Consider the following 27,008-nt stretch of genomic DNA (forward strand, 5'->3'; position numbering starts at 1 on the left):
CTAAAGTGGGTCTCACAAAATTTTCCCTACCCCAAGATGTATGTGTTGTCTGTTTTAAGGAAACCAATGATGTCCATACATGCAGAAACGGTGGCCGAAACTTTCCTGTTGCCTGTGGGAATGGCAGTAAAGATAATGGAGATGAGAAAATAGAAGGTCAAGAGGCAGGGCTGGTACTACCTCTAGGAGGACTAGGCAGCTGCTGGTTATCCTACTGTCCACAGAGCAGAGCTTGCTGCAACTATACTCCACCAGGCAGCCACTCTGAGCCTCTGACATGTGCACAGCAGCACCCCCTCGTGTGCGGGTCGTGGGTCTACACTGTGCCCAGCACAATATCCCCCCACCCCCCCCAAGCTGCTATCTGCTCTGACACACACTGACATGTGTCCACACAGCACCACAACCATCCCCCAGGCGGCTCTCCACTCTCCCTGAGAGTGGGAAGTGTTCTGACACGTGTCCAGGTCCAGCAGCCCCCCCCCCGGAAAAGAACACTCTCCTGGCCGTGTCACTGGAGCGGAGTAAATCATCATGGGATACAGGCAGCGTGGTGCCTGGCAGCGGCTCTCTGAGCTTGGGGACAGGCAGAGCCTGGGCTGGAAGAAGCACCAACAGACAGAGGCAGGTAAAGCAGAGTTTTATATTGGTGCATGCGAGCGAGGAACAGGCAGCAAGCACAGGGTCACGTCATCGGTCGGATACAAGTTTGCTGAGCCCATGACCGTTGTTCTGTTGCTTTTATTATGACAAATAACGTGCAATTTGTGTGTGTATATGTATATTAATTGATCTACCAAATGCCAAGTATGTACCGGACACCCCCCCCCCCCCCCGTGAAGCAGCATTAATGGGCACAGCCTGGTGAGACTGTATTTGATGGTATGTGATGGGCACAGGTGAGACTTTCTGCATTTGATGGGCGCTGGTGGGGCTGTATTTGATGGTATGTGATGGGCACAGGTGAGACTGTTTGCATTTGATGGGCGCTTGTGAGGCTGTATTTGATGGTATGTGTGATGGGCACAGGTGAGACTGTCTGCATTTGATGGGCGCTGGTGAGACTGTTTTTGATGGTATGTGATGGGCACAGGTGAGACTGTGTTGCCTGCAAAATAGTAGCATTCATTAAAAATGTGGGGTGTACATGGGCAGGGCAAAGGGGGTGAAGTCAGGGGTGGGGCCGGTGGGGGGGGGCGGAAAAATGAGGTTTCGCCTAGGGTGTCAAAAATCCTTGCACCAGCCCTGTCAAGAGGTTAATATTTTGTGCACTCTTTGCCTGATTAATGAGAATACTGTCAAAGGTAAAATTGGATCTAAGTTAAATCTGGAACTACAAGACCAAAAAAATTAAATTTGGACTTCCTCCTGCATCTTTGGGACACTGTACAAGTTCTTTATCCTGACATTGACAAGGGGTGACAGACAGAAGACAGTTTTTACCAACTTGGAACTACTCAAGGAATGTTTAACCAACTCTATGCCAGATTACAATTCACTTTATGTCCAAAGGACTTACTCAGAGTGGAAGATGTTTCTTACCAGGAAATACCACTTCGGTCAACTGCTATCACTGCTATTCCAGTCCACTTGAAGCAGACAAAATTTCATAAGGTGTGTGACAAACTACGAAGTGCTCTTGTGTGAAAAAAGACTTTTGAATACAATTCAACATGCCATCTTTGTCTTACCTGTTGCACCAAGTAGGTCAATAGCGGCATTTTTCTCTTTATTTTTATTTTTTTTCAGTATTTAGTATTTTTCAGTAAGAAAGTGCTGTACTGTAGTTTGGATTTCTTCTTTCATTTTCATATATGGCTTTTCAATAAAAAAAGTCCCTTTCATGGCTGTCTTTTCATACTTTGCTTCAATAGCACTTATCGTTCTGCATAATGCCAAGGTATTCTATATAATGCCTAGGTAAAGTCTATAACACATGAAATGAAAAAAGAGTTGTTTTCAGGATTCTCTTTTCATACTTTAACTTTGCCTAAACAGTACTTGTCGTTCTGCATAATGCCTAGGTATTTATGCAATGCCTACGTGAAGTATATAGTAAAATTAAAATTACACAGACATTTCATACTTTGCCAAAAATGTCACACATTCTATATAGTTCCTAGGCATTCTATAGAAAGCCAGAAATTAACACATTTCCGGTAATATATATATATATATATATATATATATATATATATATATATATATATATACACTGTATATATTTTTTTAAACATAGAGAAGTGCAAAGGATTTTCAGAAAATGTATTTTTAACTTAACAGTAAAATAAGTATTGGTTGACTTGACAATGGCCAAAGTCAAAAGAACGTGAGAGTGATAAACTAGGGAACTAGAGGCTGGCTACTGTCTCTTCTGCAGGGCTGGATTTCCAGAACTGTTATTCGTAAGCACAAAACCGTTGATGCCCAAAGGAACTGCTAGGTTTCACCAGACTGCATCTGGGGAGAATTTGCATTCTCCTATTTCAGCTCAAGAAGACACTCTCACCTTGTCCATTCAGGGCCAAGATGCACCATCTTCTTTGGTCGGTGCTTCTGTGCAGGGGAAGCATGTGAGCTCCTCTCATGATGGGGGAGAAGAGGGGGAGCTGTGGGTGGTGGAGAAAGGGTGACCTGTGGTCAGGGGGGGAGGAGAGGGTGAGTTCTGAACAGGGGGGAGAGGGTGGGCTGTGGATGGGGGGGGAGGGTGAGCTGTGGATGAGGGGGGGAGAGGGTGAGCTGTGGATGAGGGGGGGAGAGGGTGAGCTGTGGATGTGGGGGGAGAGGGTGGGCTGTGGATGAGGGGGGGGAGGGTGAGCTGTGGATGGGGGGGAGAGGGTGAGCTGTGGATGGGGGAAGAGAGGGTGAGCTGTAGATGGAGGGAGAGAGTGAGCCGTGGATGGAGGGGGGGAGAAGGTAAGCTGTGTATGGAGGTGAGAGGGTGAGCTGTAGACGGGGAAGGGAAGGTGAGCTGTGAAGGGGAGAGGGTGAGCTGCAGAGGGGGAGAGGGTGAGCTGTGGAAGAGGGGTGAGAGGGTGACATTTGGGTAAAGGGGAGGTGAGCTGTAGATGGGGGAGGAGTGGGTGAGCTGTGAACTAGAGGAAAGAACGTGACATAGGGATAGGGGGGAGAGGGTGAGCTGTGGATGGGGGGTTAGCTGTGGATGGGCGGGGGAAGAGGGTGAGCTGTGGATGAGGGGGGGGAGAGGGTGAGCTGTGGATGGGGGGGGAGGGTGAGCTGTGGATGGGGGAAGAGAGGGTGAGCTGTAGATGGAGGGAGAGAGTGAGCCGTGGATGGAGGGGGGGAGAAGGTAAGCTGTGTATGGAGGTGAGAGGGTGAGCTGTAGACGGGGAAGGGAAGGTGAGCTGTGAAGGGGAGAGGGTGAGCTGCAGAGGGGGGAGAGGGTGAGCTGTGGAAGTGGGGTGAGAGGGTGACATTTGGGTAAAGGGGAGGTGAGCTGTAGATGGGGGAGGAGTGGGTGAGCTGTGAACTAGAGGAAAGAACGTGACATAGGGATAGGTGGGAGAGGGTGAGTTGTGGATGGGGGGTTAGCTGTGGATGGGCGGGGGAAGAGGGTGAGCTGTGGATGGAGTGGTGAGGGTGAGCTGTAAATGGAGGGGTGAGCTGTGGATGGAGGGGTGAGCTGTGGATGGAGGGGTGAGCTGTGAATGAGGAGAAGGTGAGCTGTGGACAAGGGGGAAAAGGTGAGCCTTGACCAAACCCGTTATTTGGCATCAATTTACTTCTCTTTTCTGAGGAATGGCAGGATTGGGGGTTGGATTGAGGATGGGAGGGGTGGGGTTGGGGTGGGATTGGGGGCAGGAAGGGTGAGGTTGGGGTGGGAAGTTGACTGGGGAGGATGGGTTCCTGCATCAATTGTCTGAGAAAAAAAAGCCCTGTGTATATGTATATCAATTGTATATATAGAGGTATGCCTGGAGTTCCACTTTAGAAGTACTTAAATTAAATTACTTTAGTAGTAGCATATTACACTCATGGAAACAATGGTGATTAATTGGTGCCCAACCTGCAGCGAATGGGCCACATTGCCCTGTAATAGCAGTGATCTCTATATATTATGTATTGTATGCATTTATTATCTTCTGTAATGTGTCTCCAGTGTGTGTCTCTTGACGCATGTCCCCAGGCTCATACTCATATAGCATGCCCCTGATCACCAACAACTCCTATATTATGTCCCTAGTCTCCAACAAATCCTATAGCATGTCCCCAGGCTCCAACAACTCCTATAGCATTTTTAAAGGTTTAGACTATCTCTTGCAGGATGCCCATAGTCTGACCATTTCCTGTTACGTGTGTGCAGTCTCCTACAGCTTTCTGTAGCATTACATTTACTGAATATAATATCAGACTCTTAGTGATATCAAGGGCCACACATGAGGCCCCCTATATAAAAGAAAAAAGTTGACCACCACTACTCTAAAGTGACCCAAGAAGAAGGCACAGCAAGGCAACCCAAATGCACTGGCATATCAGGTATGACATTTTATCACACACATTTAGTTAATGGAAAATAAAATGTAAATATGTGCATCTCTCCATTACAATCAATCAGATTATAGTTTTCATATATTTAATGTAGTCAAAGCAATTACCTCCTACTGATTACCTGCTGTGAGTTACTGTTATTCAGTATCAATCTACATGTTATAAAGTTATTAAAATAATTGTAAACCTTTACATTTGTTTAAAACAGGGGTCTCCAAACTGCGGCCCAAGTCACTATTCCTTAACTGATACGAGGCACTATTCCTCCCACTGACACCAGTAATGGGGCACTATTCCTCCCACTGACACCAATAAGGGGGCACTATTGCTCCCACTGACACCAATGATGGGTCACTATTCCTTCCACTGTGATCAATGATGAGACACTATTCCTTCCACTGACACCAATAATAAGGCACTATTCCTCCCATTGACACCAATGATGGGGTACTGTTCCTCCCACGGACACCAATAATGGGGCACTATCCTCCCACTGACACCAATAATGAGATACTATTCCTCCCACTGACACCAATGATGGGGCACTACTTCTTCCACTGACACCAGTTATGGGGCACTATTCATCCCACTGATACTAATGATGTAAGCCTACGGCTTTGTTTACGCCCACTGATGTCAAGGCATTTTCTACTACCACTGGCCACAGTCTGCCCCCCTAAAGTTTGAAGAACAGTAAACTGGCCCTTTGTTTTGTAAGTTTTACAGACCCCTGGCTTAAAATAATAAACATCCAGATCCTTCTCTTATGGGGTCCCACCCAACTGCTCCTGGCTCCACCTCTTTGGCAAGTGCCCTCATAGGAAGCCGCTTCCTATGGGGGCACTCTTGTGGGCTCGATCCTGAGCCACGCTGCCTACATCTATAGACGCACGCAGTGCAGCTCCGCCTCCCACTTCCTTGTCACAGGATTTGATTGACATCAATCAGTCTATCAATCTGCCCTGTAAGTGGGTAGAGAGCAGAGATAGCGGCTGCTCTCGGGAACAGCGCTGGATTGAGATCAGGTTCAGGTAGGTTTAAGGGGTGGCTGGTGGGGATCCTGTGGCACAGAAGGTATTTTTACTTTAATGCAGAAAATGCATTAAGGTAAAAAAATCTTAAGCCTTAGGACCACTTTAAGGTCTATAATATAAATATTATAATTGTACCATATTGTAATTATTGCATGACTGTATTATTATTTCCCTTTCAAATGTGTTTGTAGAAGAGGTTTGCAAAGTAACAATAAGTTACATATATGTTTATTATATGTTATATGTTGTAAAGCTCTGCGCAAACTGTTGTCACTATATATATCCTGTATTAAAATAATAATTTTTATATACAGTATATAAACGTAGTGCAGAAGATGTGCAGGGGGTGTCAAGAAATAAATTCCAGAACAAGATACATTAGACATAATAAGGAGAATTAAAAGAAATAGCATAATATAAAGGATCAGCCTGAATAATGGCCAAATGATTAGTCATGCAAAATTTACCGCCAGTTAGACATGTGGAATGTATTCAAGTTTCTCAACATTCAGATAACTGTGACCCAACAGCTCAGAGGTTTAGCATTCTATTTGCATTGGGGAATATGTAAGTTCACCAGGAATTTTCATGGAATTCATGATAAGGTGGGCTTTCCCTTTCACAACCAAAAATATACTGACAGATTAACCTGTTTATATCCAAACTGGTCCTAAAGTATGTCTATAGGACAGTTATTTGGAAATCACAAAGAGGGAAATTTAACAAAACCAGTACAGACAGAATCTGAAACAACTTTACAAGGCAACCAATCTAGCTCTCATTTCTAAAGCTTAAAGCCCAGGGGTGAGCACAAAGTTTATACTTACCTGATCTGCCGATCCTCTAGAAAACCGCACACCCCCATGATCCAGTGGTGGACTGTTCCTGTCTACAGGGTGTGCTCCGAGCATGCAGTCGTCAAGATCACTGGAGCGCGGGGGTGCCGGACCAGCCTTATGTGGGGAGGATCAGTGGATCAGGTAAGTATATCTTCACTGTCCTCTCCCCTGCATGGGAAAAAATGTGCCTCAATTTCAGCTTTAAAAAGAGATTAGAGTCTTGTTTTTTCATTTTTCTAAAATAACCAACATGTTATACTTACCTGCTCTGTGCAGTAGTTTTCCACCGAGCAGCCCCGATTCTCCTCTTTTTGGGTCCCACGCCGGTGCTCCTGGCCTTTCCCTCCTGCCGAGTGCCCCCACAGCAAGCAACTTGCTCTGGGGCACCCAAGCAGGCACGCACCTGAGCCGCCGCTCTGTGTGTCCATTCGCACATGGAGCCGCAGCTTGGCTCCGCCCCCTCCGTCTCCTGATTTGCTTACTGACTGTGATTGACAGCAGTGAAAGCCGATGGCTCCCGCTGCTGCTTAAAGCCAATTAGGAGTGTGAGTCCCTGGAGAGCCAAGGCTCTCGTGGACATCGCTGGATCGAGAGGGGTCTCAGGTAAGTATTAGCGGGGGATGGGAGGGCATGCTGCACACAGAAGGTTTTTTACTTTCATGCATAGAATGCATAAAGGTAAAATACTTTGTGCCTTTACAACTACTTTAAGGCTTCACTTCGTTGTGTGGAAAGATTGCTGTGCCTCTGAAAAGAGTCTTGTGTTTGGATTGCTTTTTAGAGGTGTTTGACAGGCAGTAGGAGGTGATATATCATCTACTCCCTACCTGTTTTAAACCTGTAAATGCTGCACCATCACATCACAACCACCAACATTGCACGCAGTTGTGGTTCAGCTGTGGCGCAGTTCCATTTGTTTATGTGGATTGCATTAGTTTAAAGAAGAACTGCAGTCTACTCACATAATTTGTAATAAAAACATCCTTTCCATTCTGAAGCTTCCCTCCAACTACTTTGCATATTATTGTATATATACTGTGATTCTGTACTTGCCAAATATGCTGCAGAAATCTCCCTCCACTGAGTCTGGCTGCAACCATTTTAACTGTGGGCAGCTGAAGCTGCTGCCTGTTCACTTCCTTGATTTACACAGACGCACACCTCCAGCTCTGCAGCTCTCATTGGCCCTCTTATGACTCCCGCCCTCCTGGCAAACTCTCACGAGAGTGAAAGAGCTGTGCATGATGTCATAAGCCTAGGCTAATGACCAGACAAAAAAGAGGAAGTGGGCTGTATAAGGTATTTACTGGCAGAAAAAAAAATGTTTTACTATCCAAAGTTAAAACAACAAGGGCAGAGGATGTAATAGATGGAAAGATGAAAAAATGACTGAAGCTCAAGGAAGGGGGTAGTTGGAGGCAGTTAAACACTGCTCAACCGTGCATTTTTACCACCCACTAGCCATAAATATAAAAGAACCCTACCTGAACAAGCTGTGGACAAAAGATGCACAGCAGATCCAGATTCTGTCTGCTCCAGTTTTGATAACCCCCTCCCCCCTTCCCCATTGCAGCTCCATCAAGTGATGAGACTGATGTGAATTGTCTGTGTTCTGTGAAGTACTGTGGAATGTGCTGATGATGTAAATATATGATCAGTTTAGGAAGTTGAAGCTTAGCCTCTTCCCCATGCTGTGCCTCACCATTGTTCACTGACTCTTAGCATAACATAGATGGTTAATAGTGGGTCACAAGAAGGGGGAGGAAGCAGCCATTCCAGATATCTTTGCTATGCTCACAGTGTCTAGAGCAGCCTCTCTCAACTTTTTTTTTTTTATCCTAGAGGAGCCCTTTAAATAATTTTCTGGTTTCACAAAACCCCTGCTAAAATGACTTCATCTGGGGTCAGTGGGAAGGATGTCATTTACATTGGTGGTCAGAATGCCCCCTTACAGACAGCTATAAAGATTATTGGTGTTTTGCCACCAGATCTGCCAAGTGGCCTTGGATCCCGATTTGCAGGTACCATTCCAATAGATGAATGGATGGATGCAAGGTCAATCAGCCACAACTTAAGGAACTCCTAGCAACCTCTGGAGGAACCTTAGGGTTCTATAGACACCCGGTTGAGAATAGCTGGTCTAGAGATTAGATTTAAGTACTTTGCTTGTTTTTAGATTCATTTACATTACAGAGGTCACAGCGTTCACATATATTTTCCAGTTTTTTTAAAAACATACGTAATGTAAACTTTATTCCAGTAAATATGCTTTGTGCAATCACCTATCTTTCTACATGCTACACATGTCAGTATATTCCACCTACCACTGGGACTTGTAGTTCTTCAACAATGCACCAGTCATTTATGCTGGATCAAGCTCAATCAATTAAAAAATTCCCATCTAAGTATGCATTTTAGCAAGAAAAAACTCAGGCATTTTTGTTTCAAATACAGAAATCTGCATTGTCGGTCAGTATTTTTACACGTGTATGCATTTTTTCTGCCAAGAATATCTGAAGTTCATACATCAGTACTGTGTGCAAGTGCCTTAAAGCTATACGCGCATGGGCAGATGGGTGTAGATGGCTGTACACAGCTATTTGCATAAAGGACATCACACACACACCAAAGCTACCTTATACAAATAATGGCACAACAATAATGGTGTACAGCCACCTTCAACCATTCATATCTACGGACGACTGTATGCAGCTCTAGGACCCTCAGGGACCAGAAGTACTCAGTGTCTTTAAATTACGTGGTTTGAACCTATGTGCAAGTAGCCTAAGTGAGATCAGTGAAGAACAGAACCAACCTACAGTTGGGTGTTTACTTACATCTATGTTAACAGTCTTGTGGAGGTGTATAAAAAAAAATGTTGCTTCTAACTCCTCCAGGGCCGGTCACATGACCAATTGGCCTACAACTTATTAACTACTACTTCCTAACAGTATAATGGAAAAAGAACAAAGAGGTAAAAAGAACTTTTACTACAAACGGGTACTTTAGAGGCTACATTCTTAAAGTGAGGTAACTAAATTGGATTTAAAAAAGAGTTTTCATTACATAATTCAATTAAAGGAGTTTATTAGGTCTTACATGACTATCCAAAATAATTATAATTAACTGCAATCATCATATAAAACACCATACAGGTATCAAATACGTTGTAAAAGCTGATGCTGATATATCTTGGTGGTTGAATCCAACGTGCTTCGCAGCAAACTGCTGCTTCATCAGGGAAACCATGAGACCATCTGAAAAAGCTTGAAAACATTTACAGTGCAAACTCATTTCATCTTCAGATAAAGACCTCTTTTAATTGAATTATGTAATATGGGCAGCATAGTGGTGTAGTGGTTAGCACTTTTTCCTAGTAGCAAAAGGGTCGCAGTCGCTGGTTCGAATCACAACCACGACTCTACCAGTCTGGAGTATGCATGTTCTCCCTGTGCCTGCGTGGGTTTACTCTGGTTTCCTCCCACACACCAAAGACATGCTGGTAGGTTAATTGCCTCCTGTCTAAATTGGGCCTAGTATGTGTATGTATGAATGTGAGTTAGGGACCATAGCTCCTTGAGGGCAGGGACTGATGTGAATGTACAATGTGTATGTAAAGCTGCTTAAATTGATAGCGCTATATAAGTACCTGAAATAAGTACAATTTTAAATCACCTTGTGTTACCTCACTTTGAGTATGTAGCCTCTAAAGTCCCCACGTGGTAAACTTTTTTTACCCTTTTGTTGATTTTTTTGGGATTTGGCAATGAACGCTTTTTCCAGGGCATGGTATGATGCTCTTAACAGTATAATAGAAGCTTGTTTTAAACCCCTGATAATCACATAAGGAATAACAGATACCATGTATGGCTGTTATTTTCCTTTACTTGGCTGGCAAATATAATAGTGTTCAGAGATGGCTGCTATAGAAAAATAGGTAATATCTGGGTTTAATTCTCACCTTCTCTGTAGTCAAGATTAGGGATGAGTGAACGGTTCGGCCCGAGCATAAGTGCGTCCTGAACTTTGGTTATGGAAGCCCAGCAACCTGGGCTTACATAACACCTCAGCAGTGCCGCAGGCTGATCGCCTCCATGCCACACCACATTGATGCAGTAGTTCATGCAAAAGAAGCCCTGACCAAGTATTGAGTTCCTATTGGAAATATCTCACCAAAAATGACATTTTTGTTGCAGGGGATGCCTGAAATCTGACTTGTATATTAGGCAGACTACTGGGAAAATTGGTGAGCCAATCACACAAGCAGGAAATGATGTTTCTGGGGAGTGGTCAGTACATACAGAACACCGCCAGGTTGCCATAATGCATTGTATTTACAGAAAATTACAGCGGCTGCAGATTAAAAAGGAAAGGTCGTTTTTAATAACATTCAATTACAATATGATTTGTATCGCAATTGTACACACTATATTATTTTTTCTTTGTTTGCTATTTTTTTTCCCCCATGAAAGTGGAGTTACCCTTTAGCCACTTCAGCCCCGGAAGGATTTACCCCCTTCCTGACCAGAAGCACTTTTTGCGATACAATTGCGCGGTCGTGCGACGTTGCACCCAAACAAAATTGACGTCCTTTTTTTTCCCACAAGTAGAGCTTTCTTTTGGTGATATTTGATCACCTCTCCTGTTTTTATATTTTGCACTTTAAACAAAAAAAAGCGACAATTTTGAAAAAAAAAAAAAAAGCTATATTTTTTACTTTTTGCTATAATAAATATCCCCAAAAAATATACAAAAAACTAATTTCTTTCTCAGTTTAGGCCGATATGTATTCGTCTACATATTTTTGGTAAAAAAAAAAAAAAATCACAATAAGCGTATATTGATTGGTTTGCGCAAAAGTTATAGCGTCTACAAAATATGGGATAGATTTATGGCATTTTTATTATTATTTTTTTTTTATTAGTAATGGCAGCGATCTGCGATTTTTATCTTGATTGTGACATTATGGCGAACACATCTGACACTTTTGACACCATTTTTGGAACACTGTCATTTATACAGCAATCAGTGCTATACAAATGCACTAATTACTGTATAAATCACACTGGCAGGGAAGCAGGGAAGGGGTTAAATACTAGGGGGCGATCAAGGGGTTAAGTGTGTCCTAGGGAGGTGTTTTAACTGTGGGGGGGATGGGCTTCCACTGACATGACAGCAATCACTGCTCCCGATCACAGGGAGCAGTAGATCACTTTCATGCCACTAGGCAGAATGGGGAAATGCCTTGTTTACAAAGGCATCTCCCCGTTCTTCCGCTCTGTGACACGATCGCGGGTCCCGGCAGATAATCGAGTCCGCGGGACCCGCGGTCACGGAGCATGCGGCGGGCGCACGCACACAATGCTGCATCTTAAAGGGGAAAAACCTGTAGGCCCATTTGCCCAGCCGTGCCATTGTGCCGACTTAAATCGTCATGCGCTGGTCGGCTAGTGGTTAATAATTTAGTGCATGGAGTGAAAGATAGATACCTGCTCCACCGCATCTTCTGTTAGCATCTGTATATGTAATGTATATAATCATCCAACACTTCTCATTCACCTGATGGTGGTGATGCATTGTGAATATGGTCAGCAGGTGCTTTCTCTGACTCCATTTGTCTCCTAACTGTATTGGACTTATATTGTTGAAAATATGATGCAACTGGCCCTGCCTCCTGGTAGGCTGTTTATCCCGGGTTCAAGATCAGCCAAATGCCTTGGCATTCTGTAAGCTCTGTGCTCTGGTCCCCTGAATGATACCCTGTATGTTACCTTGTTGTAACTTAGTTACCTAGTTTGCTCTTTACCTATCTTTGCCTGATATTAAAGTTTACTAAAGGCAACATTTTTCATTTATTTTTTACAATTTTGAATAGCGTATGGAAGGATAAGTCCTGTCCGTTTTTTTGCCATCTGTGTCACATTGGGGAGATTTCCCTTCACTTTCTGTACAATAGTCAAAACAGGAAGTGAGCGGAAATAACTTCAAAGTGAATCCCAGTGTGTCACCAGGGTCACCAGAACTAGTGTCCCCATTGGGAGATTGGGATTACTCCTCCATTAGCGTTCTGATGTCAGCCCAGAATTTGGGATTTTCATCAATTCATCTCTACTCTATCTATACAAAACTAAAGAAAAAAAAAGTTACACTTTAGGTCATGCCTAGCTATCTTATGTTGTCCAGAATTAAATTTTGCCAGATATACACTGTACTACCAAAAGTATTGGGGCGCCTGCCTTTTACACGCACATGAACTTTATTGGCATCCCAGTCTTAGTCCATAGGGTTTAATATTGCGTTAGCCCACCCTTTTCAGCTATAACAGCTATAACTCTATAACTATAACTCTTCTAGGAAGGGTGTCCACAAGGTTTAGGAGTGTGTCTGTGGGAATGTTTGACCATTCTTCCAGAAGAGCATTTGTGAGGTCAGGCACTGATGTGGATGAGAAGGCCTGGCTCGCAGTCTACGCTTTAATTCATTCCAAAGGTGTTATATCGGGTTGAGGTCAGGACTCTGTGCAGGCCAGTCAAGTTCCTCCACCCCATCCATGTCTTTATTTATGGACCTTGTTTGTGCACTGGTGCGCAGTCATGTTGAAACAAGAAGGGGCCATCCCCAAACTTTTCCCACAAAACTGGAAGCATTAAAATTGTCCAAAATGTCTTGGTATGCTGACGCCTTAAGAGATCTTTTCACTGGAACTAAAGGGCCAAGCCCAACCCCTGAAAAACAACCCCATATCATAATCCCCCCTCCATCAAATGATTTGGACCAGTGCACAAAGAAAGCTCCATAAAGCTATGGATGAGCGAGTCTGGGGTGGAGGAACTTCAAGGGCCTGCACAAATGATGGAACACCTTATGCCGTGTACACACGACCGGTTTTGGCGTCGGAATAAACTCCGAAGGTTTCCCCCGACAGAACTCTGACAGAATTCCATTCAAGTGATCTTGCCTACACACGGTCAACCCAAAGTCCAACCAAGTCTGACCGTCCAGAACACGGTGACGTGCAACACTTACGACGGGACTAGAAAAAGCAAGTTCAATAGCCAGTAGCCAATAGCTTCCGTCTCGTACTTGCTTCAGAGCATGCGTCGTTTTGGTCAGAACAGCATACAGATGAGCGGTTTTCCTGATAGGAATTGGTCCTAATATTTAGAACATGTTTCTAGGTCCTTCAGAATTTTCGAAATGAAAAGTCCGATGAGGCCTACACACGATCAGAATAGACAATGAAAAGTTTCCGTCTGACTTTTTCTGTCGGACATTCCGCTCGTGTGTACACGGCTTTAGGGATGGTTTAGTGCAGATACTGCGAGACAGGCCTTCTTCTTCTGGAAGAATGGTCAAACATATTCATAGACACACTCCTAATGCTTGTGGACAGTCTTACCAGAAGAGTTGAAGCTGTTTTAGCTTCAAAGGGTGGGCCAACTCAATACTGAACCCTACGGACTAAGACTTGGATGCCATTATAGCCATGTGCGTGTAAAGGCAGGTGTCCCAATACTTTTGGTAATATAGTGTATGTCACTATGTTACTTGGACTTGGTCTTCTATATAACATGGTATGCATCACTTGTATATACTGTAGCCTTTTTTCTGGTTCCTGTGTGTTCTTTTTCAATTGTTTCATCATTTGTTTGCCATACTTATTGTGCCAGTTTTCACTTTAGTTGCATAATTTTTGTATATAGATTCTATGAATAAATCTATTTTTTATTTAGTGTGTACTTTCTCTCTGTCTGTTGATCTTTCTTTCAGGATTAATTCTGTTCTGGAATTCCTCACATTGTTCAACCCTGGGCTGTATGAATGACAAGTAGGTACGTGTACGCGTTATCATTGTAATAACATACAAAGATATGCTAACATTAATAAACTTATAGTAGCCTGCAGAAATGTCACAAGTAGAATTTAACACTAGGGATGGGCTGAACGTTTGCCCCTAAACTCTAGTACACAACAGTTTTATTTTTTTGTGTTCAATCCAGCCTAGAAGGAGACGCTGTACTAAAAAATCCAATGTTAGTACAGCAATCTTCCCTGCTGTGCTATTGCGTTCTGACAGGGGGGGCAACTCCACCTGCCGCCAGAACATTCTGGTCAGGAGCCGATCGCCTAACCTTTTTTGGTCATGCCCCTTATGACTTCTGTCAGACCGGCTCCAGCTGGTTTCCATTGAACTGGCCGATGCCACCAGACATTTGGCCTGTGTATACTAGACTTTAGTGTATGTACCAAAAATATTTTCTTAGCTTTTAAAGAGTTAGTTTACCTTTACCAAAAAACTGCAAGTAGATAAAAACCTATGCTGTGTACACACGGACGGACCTTTCAATATCAAATGTCCGACGGTCTTTCTGACGGACTTTCAACAGAGTTACGTCGGACTTGCGAACGACCGGACTTGCACACACACAAACGGACTAAAGTCCGCTCGAAAGTCCAGTCGTTTGAACGTGATGACGTACGACCGGACTAGAATCTGTCGGACTAGCATACAGACGAACGGATTTTTCGATCGGACTCAAGTCCGAAACACGTTCCAAATCTAAAGTCTGTCTGATTTTCGACAGAAAAAGTCCGCTGAAGGTCCGATGAAGTCCACACACGATCGCATTGTCTGACGGATTTGTTCGGTCGGACCAGTTCGGTCGAAAAGTCCGCACGTGTGTACACGGCAAAACAGTTTTGCGGCTTTGACTAAAGTTGAATAATGCCCTTGCTATAGGTGTATGCATTTATGCACCTCCCAAAGCCTGACTGGAATACTCCCAAGAGGCTGCTAGGACAGGGCCGTAGATAATTTTTTTGTTCTGGGGGGGTTCAGAAGCAGGTACTAAGTAAAAGTATTTTTAAACAAAACAAATTGCGTCAAATCCTTTTTTCAAGACTGGAATAAGGAAAAGCTACGTGTTGCTCATAGTAAGCAATCACATCCTTAATTCTATTTTCTCAGATCCTCTTGAAAATCGAACCTGATTTCAGTTTTGTCTTTTTCCAGTTTTTATGAACATTGTCCAGTGAGGTTGGCTATTGTCCAGTCTAAGGCCTGGTACTGGCTGAACGAAAAATGAAAAAAACCTGACGGACCAGTGCTCTCTGCCATTGGACTGCCTATCACAGGGTGGTGCACTGTAATAGCCAATCTTACTGGGCGGGTGCAAAGGGCACCATCTTGTGGAAGGCGGCACACTCACTGATTTTTTGTTAACCCAAGATACTAGATAAGAAAAAAGGTACTGTGCAGAGTCCATACATACAGAACATACCTATAAACTTTTGAGCATAAGAAAGAGGGGCATGACAGCAGTGTCCTGCGGAGTGTACAGCGCACCGCTGCAAAAAAGTGGGTGTGGCCAAGCATGATAGTGGGAGGGTCTTAAGGGACATGGTTAAACAAAACCTGTGCTTCCTTGTACCTATAAAATATGCTGATGCTGAGTCATTTATAATTGCTGTTGTGTTAGCCTATTAGGCCCTGACTGTTCACATGTAGCGATTTGGGACTGTGGGCAGAATCGCTGTGATTCTGTCCGCAATTCCAAATCACACTGCAATGCTGGCAAAACGCGGCACACGTGTTTGCTTTCCATTCATTTTTAGTGGTACCAAAACACAGTGTGGTTCTGTAAAGCTTGTTGTGCGATAAATCACTCAATAAACACAGCAAAAAGACACCGCATTGTGGTGCCAGTAAAAATGAATGGACCACAAACACATGGGCTGCTTTTTGCCAGCATTGCAGTGTGATTTGGAATCAGGGTGCGGTTGCGGGCAGAATCACAGCAATATTCTGCCCATGATCCCAAATCGCTACATGTGCCTAACAGGCTAACACAGCAGCAATTATGGAAGACTCAATCCAGCGCCTCAATCACCAACTTTGCCAGCAGTTGCCACAATCTCAGATACCAGTAGAATGACAGGAAGAAATTCTGCAGCACTGCAGTTCTAAGCTAGCCTGACTGAGGAGGACACAAGGGAAAGAGGGACACACCAAGTGACCTGGGGTGGATTGGGTCAACGGACAGCAGCAACAGCCAGCAGCACTTCAGAACATCATCCACATACATGTCAACGTGGCAGGCTGGTGGCTAACAGCACCCTTGAGGGTCCAACTTCTCACCCAAGCGGCAGTCAAAGGTGAGAAGCGGCACTGCAAGGAGGCGGAGCCAATGGAAATAGAGAGGATTGGTGGGCGGTTAGGTGCCGGCTGCTCCCGCTCTGCTCAGTGCTGCCTCCTGTCCTGGTGGCTGCGGCTGGACAAGTCAAGAAGACATAAGATCATATAAAGGAGCCTGGAGGCAATGAGGTGCAGGTGCAGAGCAGCGAGAGCCAGGACCCTCTTTAGAATTAAATGGACCCTGGGCAAACATTTTCAAAATCAGTTCACTGCGGCAGATCAGGCAGCGATTGTGATTGGTTACCAGAGGTTACATTGTATCATTACTGATCACTGGCTTCTAGAGGTTACAGCACATGTTACGGCTCACTGACTGGCTGCTAGAGGTTACAGCACATGTTACGGCTCACTGATTAGTTGCTAGAGGTCACTGCACATCATTTCTGCTTGCTGATTGGTTGCTAGAAGTTACTGCACATCATTTCTGCTTGCTGATGGGTTGCTAGAGGCTACTGCACATCATTTCTGCTTGCTGATGGGTTGCTAGAGGCTACTGCACATCATTACTGCTCACTGATTGGCTGCTAGGGGTTACTGCACATTACTGCTCACTGTTTGGTAGTGATAGATTACTGCTTATTACCTCTCACTGATTGGTTGCTAGAGATTACAGCAGTGTGGCAAAATACCAGCCCTCCTGGGATACAGTTGAAAAACAAATTCTGTTGAGCATGCCGCAGAGTGTAGTGGGCATGACCACATTGGGTATAAGAATGGCCTAAGCCCCTGTTCACATTGGAGCAACTTGTGAGATTTGACCTGTCAAATCGCATGACAAGTCACACCCTATTGCTGCCAATGGCCATGTTCAAATGCCGCACTGACTTGAAGAAGTAGTTCCTGCACTATTTATGCTGATTTCAGGTGCGACTTACATAGACATCTGTGCATGAAGCAGATGTCTTCCAAGTCACACCTGAAGTAGCGCTCACATGCTGCTTTGAAATCATTGCGATTTCAGATGAAGTTGCACGATTTTAAAGCCGCAGTCAATCTGAGCGAGGACTCAAAGAGGATGAATAAACAGAACCACCCCTTGACCACCTACCTCTGAATGAACATAGCAGCTGCATTGTTGACTACACATTGCCGTGACATCAATGCTTAGCTTCACGGTGTCGCCATTAAACATGCCCATTGATGTCACAGTAGCCGCAGCCACAAGCCAGATGCACAGATAATCAGAGACTGCAGATGGATTACAGGAAATTACCAGAGACTGCGGATGTGACTACAGGAAATGATCAAAGACTGCGGATGTGACTACAGGAAATGACCAGAGACTGCGGATGTGACTACAGGAAATGATCAGAGACTGCGGATATGACTTCAGGAAATGATCAGAGCCTGCTGATGTGACTACAGGAAACGACCAGAGACTGCGGATGTAACTACAGGAAATGACCAGAGACTGCGGATGTGACTACAGGAAATGACCAGAGACTGCGGATGTGACTACAGGAAATGACCAGAGACTGCGGATGTGACTACAGGAAATGACCAGAGACTGCGGATGTGACTACAGGGAGTTACCAGAGGCTGCGGATGTGACTACAGGAAATGTCCAGAGACTGCGGCTGCAACTACAGGGAATGACCAGAGACTGCAGCTGTGACTACAGGGAATGACAAGAGACTGCAGCTGCGACTACAGGGAATGACCAGAGACTGCAGATGTGACTACAGGGAATGACCAGAGACTGCAGCTGCGACTACAGGGAATGACCAGAGACTGCAGATGTGACTACAGGGAATGACCAGAGACTGCAGCTGCGACTACAGGGAATGACCAGAGGCTGCGGCTGCGACCACAGGAAATGAGCATAACAGTGAGTCTACTGTCAGGGCAGTGTGTATTGGCAGAAAGACCTACCGGGCCAGCGGTCTCACCTCCCGCTTTTATAGGTCAGGGGGTGGGGCTTTCTGCGGTAGGAAGTGGGGTTTTACATGGTAGGAGCGGGGCTTTCATCGGTCAAGGGTAGGGCTCTACGTGGTCCATGGCAGGGCTCTCAGATGTACAGGGGAGGCACTCTCAGTGCTCCCTTTGCTCCGAGCCCATACAGGTTACATGGGGTGCCCCTCCCTGCTGACAGAGCCTCCCTCAGCCCAACAGCCTGGGCCGGCGCACACCGGTGGTTGGACGGTGTAACAGCAGGCTCAGGCAGCACACAACAGATGCAGCCACCACATCTAATGACTGGTAAGATTCAATATAATACATTTTTGGGTTTGGGTTTAAAAGCACTTTAAGACCACTTTCATAGTGAGGCGCTTTACAGGCATTTTAAGCTAAAAATAGTGCCTGTAAAGCACCTTTCCTGTCACTCCAGCTTCACACTGGAGCGGTGCACTTGCAGGACGCTAGAAAAAGTCCTGCAAGCAGCATCTTTGGGGGGGTTTAGGTGAAATAAATGGGCAGTGCTGCCAAAGCGCGGTGGTGGCGCTTTTAACCCTTTATCAGCCGCTAACGGGGTTAAAAGCGTCCCGCTAGCAGCCGAAAAGCGCCACTAAAATGATGGTAAAGCGCCACTAAAACTAGCAGTGCTTTGCCGCCACGCCCTCAGTGTGAAAGTGCCCCAAGTATTGTGTGACTGTTTATGTTTTTTTTATACTGATTAGCTGGGCCAGCACTCAATTAGTCCTTCAGGCATCTGAAGCATAAACATTAACCTCCACTAGATCTGGGCACAGTCTATCCAGTCAGAGCCAGTGTTAATCAACTTAGATAGAGGAAGTCTGGGGGGGTCCTGAGAAGCAATATACAATAAACATACATTATTGGCGCACTCCATCTGGGGTTGTACACACTAAAAAACCCTAATGAGATGGTGATATGACCACCAATATATAGTCTGTAAGTCTGTGATGAATAAGTTATTAGGTGGATAAAAAAACTCACACCTTCAATGCCTGCCAGCTCAGATGAGAGCTAGAATGGACTCTGAAGACACAAAAACAAAAATGCTGCAGAAGCGCTTTGCCGGCGGGTTTGCGGCGCTGCCCCATTATTTTCAATGGGAAAGGGTGCTTTAGGAGCGGTGAATACAACCGTTCCTATAGCGCTGTAAAGATGCAGTTTGCAATCGTACCGCTCCAGTGTGAAAGCACTCGGACTTTCACACTGGAGACACAGGAGAGGCGCTATACAGGTGCTATTTTTAGCGCTGTAGCGCCTGTAAAGCGCCTCATTGTGAAAGTTGCCTTAGTGTCAGTGTGTTTAGGTAGGATACAAAAAAAGCAAAATGCGCACTATTGTTTCTGGGCTGTACTACCGGTATATACAACATCTAACATACACATATGTGGTATTGCTGCAATCGTCAGGAGCGGAAGAATTTAATTTGGGATGTTCTTTGGTGAAAGGTTATGGTAGTAGCAAGAAATATACAGCTACATTTTTAAAAAAAAGTTTTTTTTTTTTACTAGTTTTCCTTTGATAATAAGAAAAATCCGGAGATATTTTGTTAGTATTTTCCACCAAATGAAAGCCCAATTTGTCCTGAAAAAAAACACAGTATAATCCACCTGGATGCACAAAGTAGTTGTGATGATATGTACAGTTTTACTAACACATGTCAAAGTTGCAAAATTGTGCTTAGGCATTTACATTTGTTTTACCCTTAGGCGCGAAGGGGTTAATTATATACAAACTATTATACATTTTAGACCCCTTTCACACTGGAGGCATTTTTCAGGCGTTATAGCGCTAAAAATAGCACCTGTAAAGCACCTGAAAAACATCTCTCAATGCTCCCCAGTGTGAGGGCCCGAGTACTTTCACACTGGGGCGCTGCGCTGGCAGGACGTTAAAAAAAGTCCTGCAAGCAGCATCTTTGGGGTGGTGGAGGAGTGGTGTATAATGTAAACTGAATTACAATTCTGCTGGAAAATAGTTGCAATTGTGGAAAGGAACTGAACCAATCATGACAATAGCCCAGTGTTACAAAGAAACATTATTAGTATTATTATTATTATTAATAACGATTTATATAACGCCAACAGTTTACACAGCGCTTTACAATGTAGAGGGGGGACAGCACAATTACAGCCTAATACAGAACGGACAGGAGGGCCCTGCTCGTAGAGCTTACATTCTAAAGGGAGGGGGTGGTGGTACAAAAGGTAATAGATGCGGGGAATTATTTGATGGGGTTGTTAGGTGGGTGTGGGATAGGCTTCCCTGAATAAGTGAGTTTTCAGGGATCTCCTAAAGGTGGACAGGTTAGGGGCTGATCAGATATACTGGGACAGGGTATTCCAGAGGATGGGAGAGGCTCTGGAGAAGTCCTAAAGACGAGCATGAGAGGAGGTAACAAGGGAGCTAGAGAGCAAGAGGTCCTGGAAGGAGCGGAGGAGATGATCTGGGCGATATCTGCAGATGGGGTTTATGATGTAGCTGAGGGCGATGTTGTGGATGGCCTTGTATGTTGTGATATTTTGAATTTTATACGGTGGGGGAGGAGAAGCTAGTGAAGGGATTGGCAGAGAAGAGCAGCAGTCACGGATCGATTAGTGAGGTGTGAGTCTAGCAGCACCATTCATAATAGACTGAAGGGGGGATAGGCTGTGTAAGGGTAGGCCATTAAGGAGAGAGTTGCAGTAGTCAAGGCAGGAGATAACCAAGGAGTGAATAAGTTGCTTTGTGGTGTCGTTAGTCAGGAAGGGTGGAATTCTGGAGATGTTATGGAGGTTAAGGTGGCAGGATTTAGCCAGTGATTGGATGTGGGGGCTGAAGGAGAGGTCAGAGTCAAGGATTACACCCAACACCCTGGCTTGTGTGGAGGGACCAATGGTTGTGCTGTTGATCTTAATGGTAAAATCATGGGGGGGGGACCGCAAAGGAGGAAATATTACACACTCAGTTTTAGAAAGCTTGAGTTTGAGAAACTGGTGTGGCATCCATACCAAGATGTCATTCAGTAAGTGAGGGAGTGAGTTGAGGAGTGGAGAGATAGATCTGGGTGTCATCAGCATAGAGGTGGTATTGGAAGCCATGGGAGGTCATCAACTGGCCCAGGGAAGAGGTATAGAGCGAGAATAGGAGGGGCCCAAGGACAGAGCATTGGGGTGCCCCAACAGAGAGAGGAAGAGGAGTAGAGGAGATGGAGTTGTAAGTGACATTGAAAGTGCGTTGAGATAGGTAGTATGAGAACCACGATAAAGCAGAATCACAGAGGCCAAGGGAGTGTAGTTTGCTGAGGAGGAGCTGAGGAGGAGAAACTGATCTGGAACTGACTTCACTGGTAATAAAAGTGTCACATGACAATTTGTTAATTTGTTGCATGATAGTTGCTGTCAGTCCATGCACACACACCCCCTTCTCTCCTCTCCATCCTGCAGTGCCCACCCTTCTTCACTACACTATTTACAACACTGTGGTAATGGTGAAAGTTTTAGAACACTGGAGCCTAATTATTTTGGTGGATGTAATTAGACAATAGAAATTCTCACACATCACTTTAAGGTGGCCATACACTATGCAATCTGATTGTACAACCTCTGTACAATCTCCTTTAGGCTGCATTCACACATGAACGCAGGCAGAATCGCGCAATTCCACCCCACGATTTCTAATAGCTGCAAAACACAGGGGGCGTGATTGCGATGTCATTACTTCTAATTGCACCCCAATCGCGCAGCGGTTTTGCTGCAATTGTCGCGCGGTATATTGCGCTGCAATTGCGTCGAATCATAGCGAAAAAGAACATGAATTTATTTGGGGCGACAGTGGCTATTTGCCACGATTGCAACGTGATTTATCATGCGACAATCGAGGCATGATGGGGGTGCCATTAGAAGTATTGGGCATCGTAATCTTGTCAAGCGTTTTGCAGCCATTTAAAATCGCAGGGTGGAATCGTGGTGATTCCACCAGTGATTATGTGTGAATGCAGCCTTAGCGTTAGACTAGCCATACACACATAGGCTAAACAGAAATAATCAAACATATTCCCCCATCCACCCTACTCAGCTCGGATGGATGAATCTCCTGCTGTGACTATTGTATTTTGACAGCAAGCCCCGCCAGCTGTCAGAATACCCGAACAGTGATGACATCTCATTGGCTCAGCTGACAATTTTCTGCCCAATCTCCTTTAGGCTGCATTCACACATGAACGCGGGCAGAATCACCGCGATTCCACCCCATGCAATTCATTTGATTAGTATCAAAGGCCCTATTCGCATCTAGCGTAGCATGAACGAGCGTTTTTACACGTTCTTCTTTTGCGCAGTTTTCGCACATTTCCACGTGTTGCACATAGGGCAGCCTATTCACTAGAATGGGATCCCCTTTGCGCAGCAAACATGCTAAAGAAGCTTCTGAACCTTTTCAGGTGTAGAGCTTCTCGCAATTTTTTATAGCGCATTTTACTGTGTCTGTCATGCGTTTTGTAGCAGGACAAAATGTGCATCTGCTGTTCGCATTTGGGATGCCATTAAGGATTATTGGCACTGCAAACGTGACGTTGTTTTTTTTCATGCGTGTGGAAACGCACAAGTGTAAATGGGGCCTCAGCCTTCGGGCCCATGCGGCAAATTTACTTGAAGCTGCATGATTTCTAAGCCGCATGTCAAGACATCTGGAAGACATCTGTGCAACTTCATGCACAGATGTCTATGCAAGACGCACCTGAATTTGCAAAAAGTAGTGCAAGAACTACTTTCAAAATCAGTGCAACTCCGATGGCATTGGAGTCGCACCGATTTGACAGCTTCCATTGCGGACAATAGTGTGCAATGAGTCGTGCGATTTTAAACTATTAAGTCACATGACAAGTTGCACCAGTGTGCCCGGGGGCTAAAGGAGATTGTACAATCTGGTTGTATAGTATATGGTAAGGTTTGCGGAAATTTGTTGCGACTCGTTCACGACACTTAAAACATTTGTAATGGAAACATTTGCTGTATTTACTAAAAAAAAAAAAAAAAAAAAAAAAAAGACACATTTCCCTTTATTTAATCCCCATTTAGTGCATCAGAGCCTGTAGATTCCTGTACGATTTACTTATTTCTCTGGCTATTCCCAGCAGTTGTTCTTATCCCTGATGTTACTACTATATTCAACAAAAACAAAAAAGAGCAATAGGTTAGTGTGAGGCCAGCTTGGCGTGGAAGGGAAGCCTATGTATTAAGGTGAGAGCTAGAGTGAAAAGTGATTGGTCTTTGAAACCATAATACGCTGTGTGGAATAAACACACGTACCTCTTCCTCCTCGTGGCCCAAAACAGCAAGAATGTGGCTGTCACTGTCAGCAGCACAACGGCATCGATCAACAGCTGGATGGAGAATGTCATTGTGGTCTGAGGCGCCCCTTCCCCTTCCGCTACACAAGGCACTGCTCTTTCTGCAGCTGATCCTTATTTCTGGGTATTACTACTTACTGCATGTCACTGCAAAACTTTCTTCTCTACCTTTTTTTTTTTTTTTTTATGAAGGGGCGAGGCAGAGACAGCATGGATCACACAGAGAAACTCCTCCCTGGATCTTATGATTCCTGCTGCTGCTCCATAAGAGGCAGACACAGGGAAATTCCAGCCAAGTGTTGCAACTTTAATCAGGCGAGAGCTTACCACACAAAACATTCTCCTAAATTCACTGAGAACCAGAAACAGTATGCTGGATCTTGTAGTTCCATAGCACCCAACTGTCCCTGATTTCGAAGGGACTGTCCCTGATTTGGAGCAATGTCCCTCTTTCCTCCTCATTTGTCCCTCATTTTGGTCTCATCTATATAGTTGTATATAAAATGCACTTTTTATCTTTTAAAAAGTGTTTCCCAATGCTAAACATTTCATCCAAATTCTAAATTGCTGCATTTGTCAATTTTAACAGCCAATATAAAGGAATAGTAGTGGTAAAAAAAAAGTTCTTGTGGATTTAATTAACTTTTTTTTTTGGTTAATTCTCCTTTAAGGGGGTGTGCCAGGGGTGTCCTATGCCTACATACATTTGCAAGTAGGTGTCCCTCATTCCCATCTCAACATGTTGGGAGGTATGTAGTAGTTTCACAATTTCTTTGACTGGACAGCGTATAAGTGCTAGTGATGAGCCGAACGCCTGGGGTTCAGATTCACAAACTCAACGAAAGTTTAATACCAGCTCTGCTGAAGTCAGGGGGAGCTGAATGTTAAAAAAAAAAAAAAAAACATTAGTGGCAATTTTCTAGGCTTATAGGAAAGTGATTGGCTTACAAACACTGCCCTGGAGAACATGTGCCAAAGCAAAAGAAAATGTTTCCAAAATTCCATTTGGTGGTGAGCACTGATTTAATTATACTTAATGAGCAACTTTAAAAATACAGAATTCACTTTTAGACTCACACTAGACGCTCAAAAACTGCTGAAAAAAACGCTGGATGAAAACGCTAATATTTAGTGTTTAGGAGCAGTATCGTTTTCGTTAAAGAGTGGGAGGCTGCCGGCATCCTTAACAACCAGTGAATAGCTGGTTGTTAAGAAGCATGCTGGGAAGCTGGGCCATTGCATCTTTAACAATGGATGACTTATTAGCTGTCAGCGGGGAGTCAACTAAACAATTGCTGGCAATAAAAAAAAAAAGAAATGTGAAAAAATAGCATGCTGTTTCCCCTCCCCCAATCCATACCAGGCCTGGTACAGATTGCCAAAAATTAAATCCATACCAGACCCCTGTCTGAGCATGCAGCCTTGCAGGCCAGGCCAGGCGAGCAAACGCCCCCCCCCCCCCGAACCATACCAGGTCACGTGCCCTCAACATGGGGGGGTGCTTTGGGGTGTCACTGGGGACAAGGGCCTTTTCCCCACAGTTGTGAGGGTCGACAGGCAGGGGGATTGTGACAGACCTAGCCGGGAGAGAAACTTTTGGAGAGGACTGTATGCTAGCCTCTTGCCGATCGATCGTGGGCCCTTGCATTTGGGGGAATGGTGCTCTTTGTGAGCTGTATGCCTGGGGACCCTTGAGGTGGTATTACTGTGGATTCGGGTCCTGGTCCCCCAGGACACACAGACTCTGGGGACCCTGGATTTGCCATATTAGAAATAGTGGCTGATTCATAATGCTGGGACAGATACTTTTAGGAGATGCTGATGTAAATTCCAACACCTGTCTGTCTGTTGTCTGCTAAAATGTGTATTGTAAATAAGTCTACTATGGGATCTAAGAGTCATTAGATCCCCATTGTTGTTTGTGTTTAATTAACTCTGCTATTGTGATAATGTTGATTGGATTTTCTGAACTACAAGACGGCCAGTCTGGCCTAAAGGTCATGTCTGAGTCATCTAGGCTGTCTAAAGGGATTAGTTAATTAGCTCATGTTAATTAGGTTAATTAGGTTACAGCTGTATTGTTAGAATAATATGAGTCGGAGGTATGCACCTCCACTTTTAGTGTATAAAAGAGCCTGTATATTGCAATAAAAGAGATTCCTGTTTGAACTTACATACAGCCTGCCTGGTGTTTGTTCTGAGCTATCACAACTGGGTTAGAATGGCACATTGCTGAAGTTCTAATCCCAGAGCATTGGATGACCGAACCATGAGATGTTGCAATCTGATTCAATAGCTGCAGAGGAGTGTCGGGAGAGTGGAACCGAGCGAGCAGAGGGGCTTGTTACATTGGTTGGCAGCTGTGGGATTTGCTCTCCAGTTACTGGGACACTCCAAACCAGCCTGCAGGAGAGCCACGCTGAAAGACTTACTTGAGAGCCGTGGTGGGAATGGTGGGATCGTGCTTCCTTGCCATGAACACATCCAAACCATCACCTGGATCCAAGGTAGCAGGATAGCAGGAGAAGAGAAATACCAGCCACCATGGATGAGGAATTCAGAAGGAGGTTGCGAGAGAAGCAGATACAGCACAGAGGACCAGTATCAGAGCAGGTCCTGCTAGGATGGTTTGATTCTATCCGCTGTGTACTCTGGAAGGAAGCACTAGCTCGTGAGCAGCGATACCAGGGAAAAGTTCTCCCCTCCGTCCATGTGAGGTACTGGTCGCAGTATGAAGTGCGAATGCTGTTTTTGGGGGAGTGGACAGCCGAGTTAAGCAGGCTGATCCGGGCAGAAATGCGGTTGGACGAGAGCTACAGAGCCCTCCAGTGGTATGTAGCCCAAGTGTGCCCGTGGACAGCGGATGACAGCCCCACGGAAGGCTTTGACTACGATGGCCTGGGATTGTTATACTGGAGGCTGTCCCGGGCCCCTGACTTTGGGAGTGATCGGGAGTGGCGTTTGGAGGAAATAATGGAGCACAAAGAGCAAAGACTGAATGTCGCGGAAGTGCACTGGGCACAGGAAGATTTGGAGTTTCTGGCCGTTCAGGAATGGGAGCTTGAGATTGCCTACAGACAGCTGTTAGACTCTGCTCAGCAGCATGGTGGGGCTCCCTTTGCCCTGGACTATCAGGAAATACCAGTTGACAACTCTGAAATCCTGGCTGAAGAGTTGACAATGTGGCA

The 27,008-nt window shown here is 44.8% G+C and overlaps 1 protein-coding gene across 1 annotated transcript in view; it reads right to left on the bottom strand.

Moving 5' to 3' along the window:
* CYP7B1 (cytochrome P450 family 7 subfamily B member 1) overlaps positions 1-24,121 on the bottom strand; it is a 337,341-nt gene extending 313,220 nt beyond the window's left edge. Inside the window, exon 1 of the mRNA XM_073631707.1 lies at positions 23,780-24,121. Within this exon, the coding sequence (XP_073487808.1) occupies positions 23,780-23,871 (92 nt within the window). The 5' untranslated portion in view covers positions 23,872-24,121. The remainder of the gene's footprint in view (positions 1-23,779) is intronic.
* Between the last annotated feature and the right edge of the window lie 2,887 nt (positions 24,122-27,008).

The sequence above is a fragment of the Aquarana catesbeiana genome, linkage group LG05 (genome assembly GCF_042186555.1).
Source record: "Aquarana catesbeiana isolate 2022-GZ linkage group LG05, ASM4218655v1, whole genome shotgun sequence".
NCBI lineage: Eukaryota > Metazoa > Chordata > Amphibia > Anura > Ranidae > Aquarana > Aquarana catesbeiana.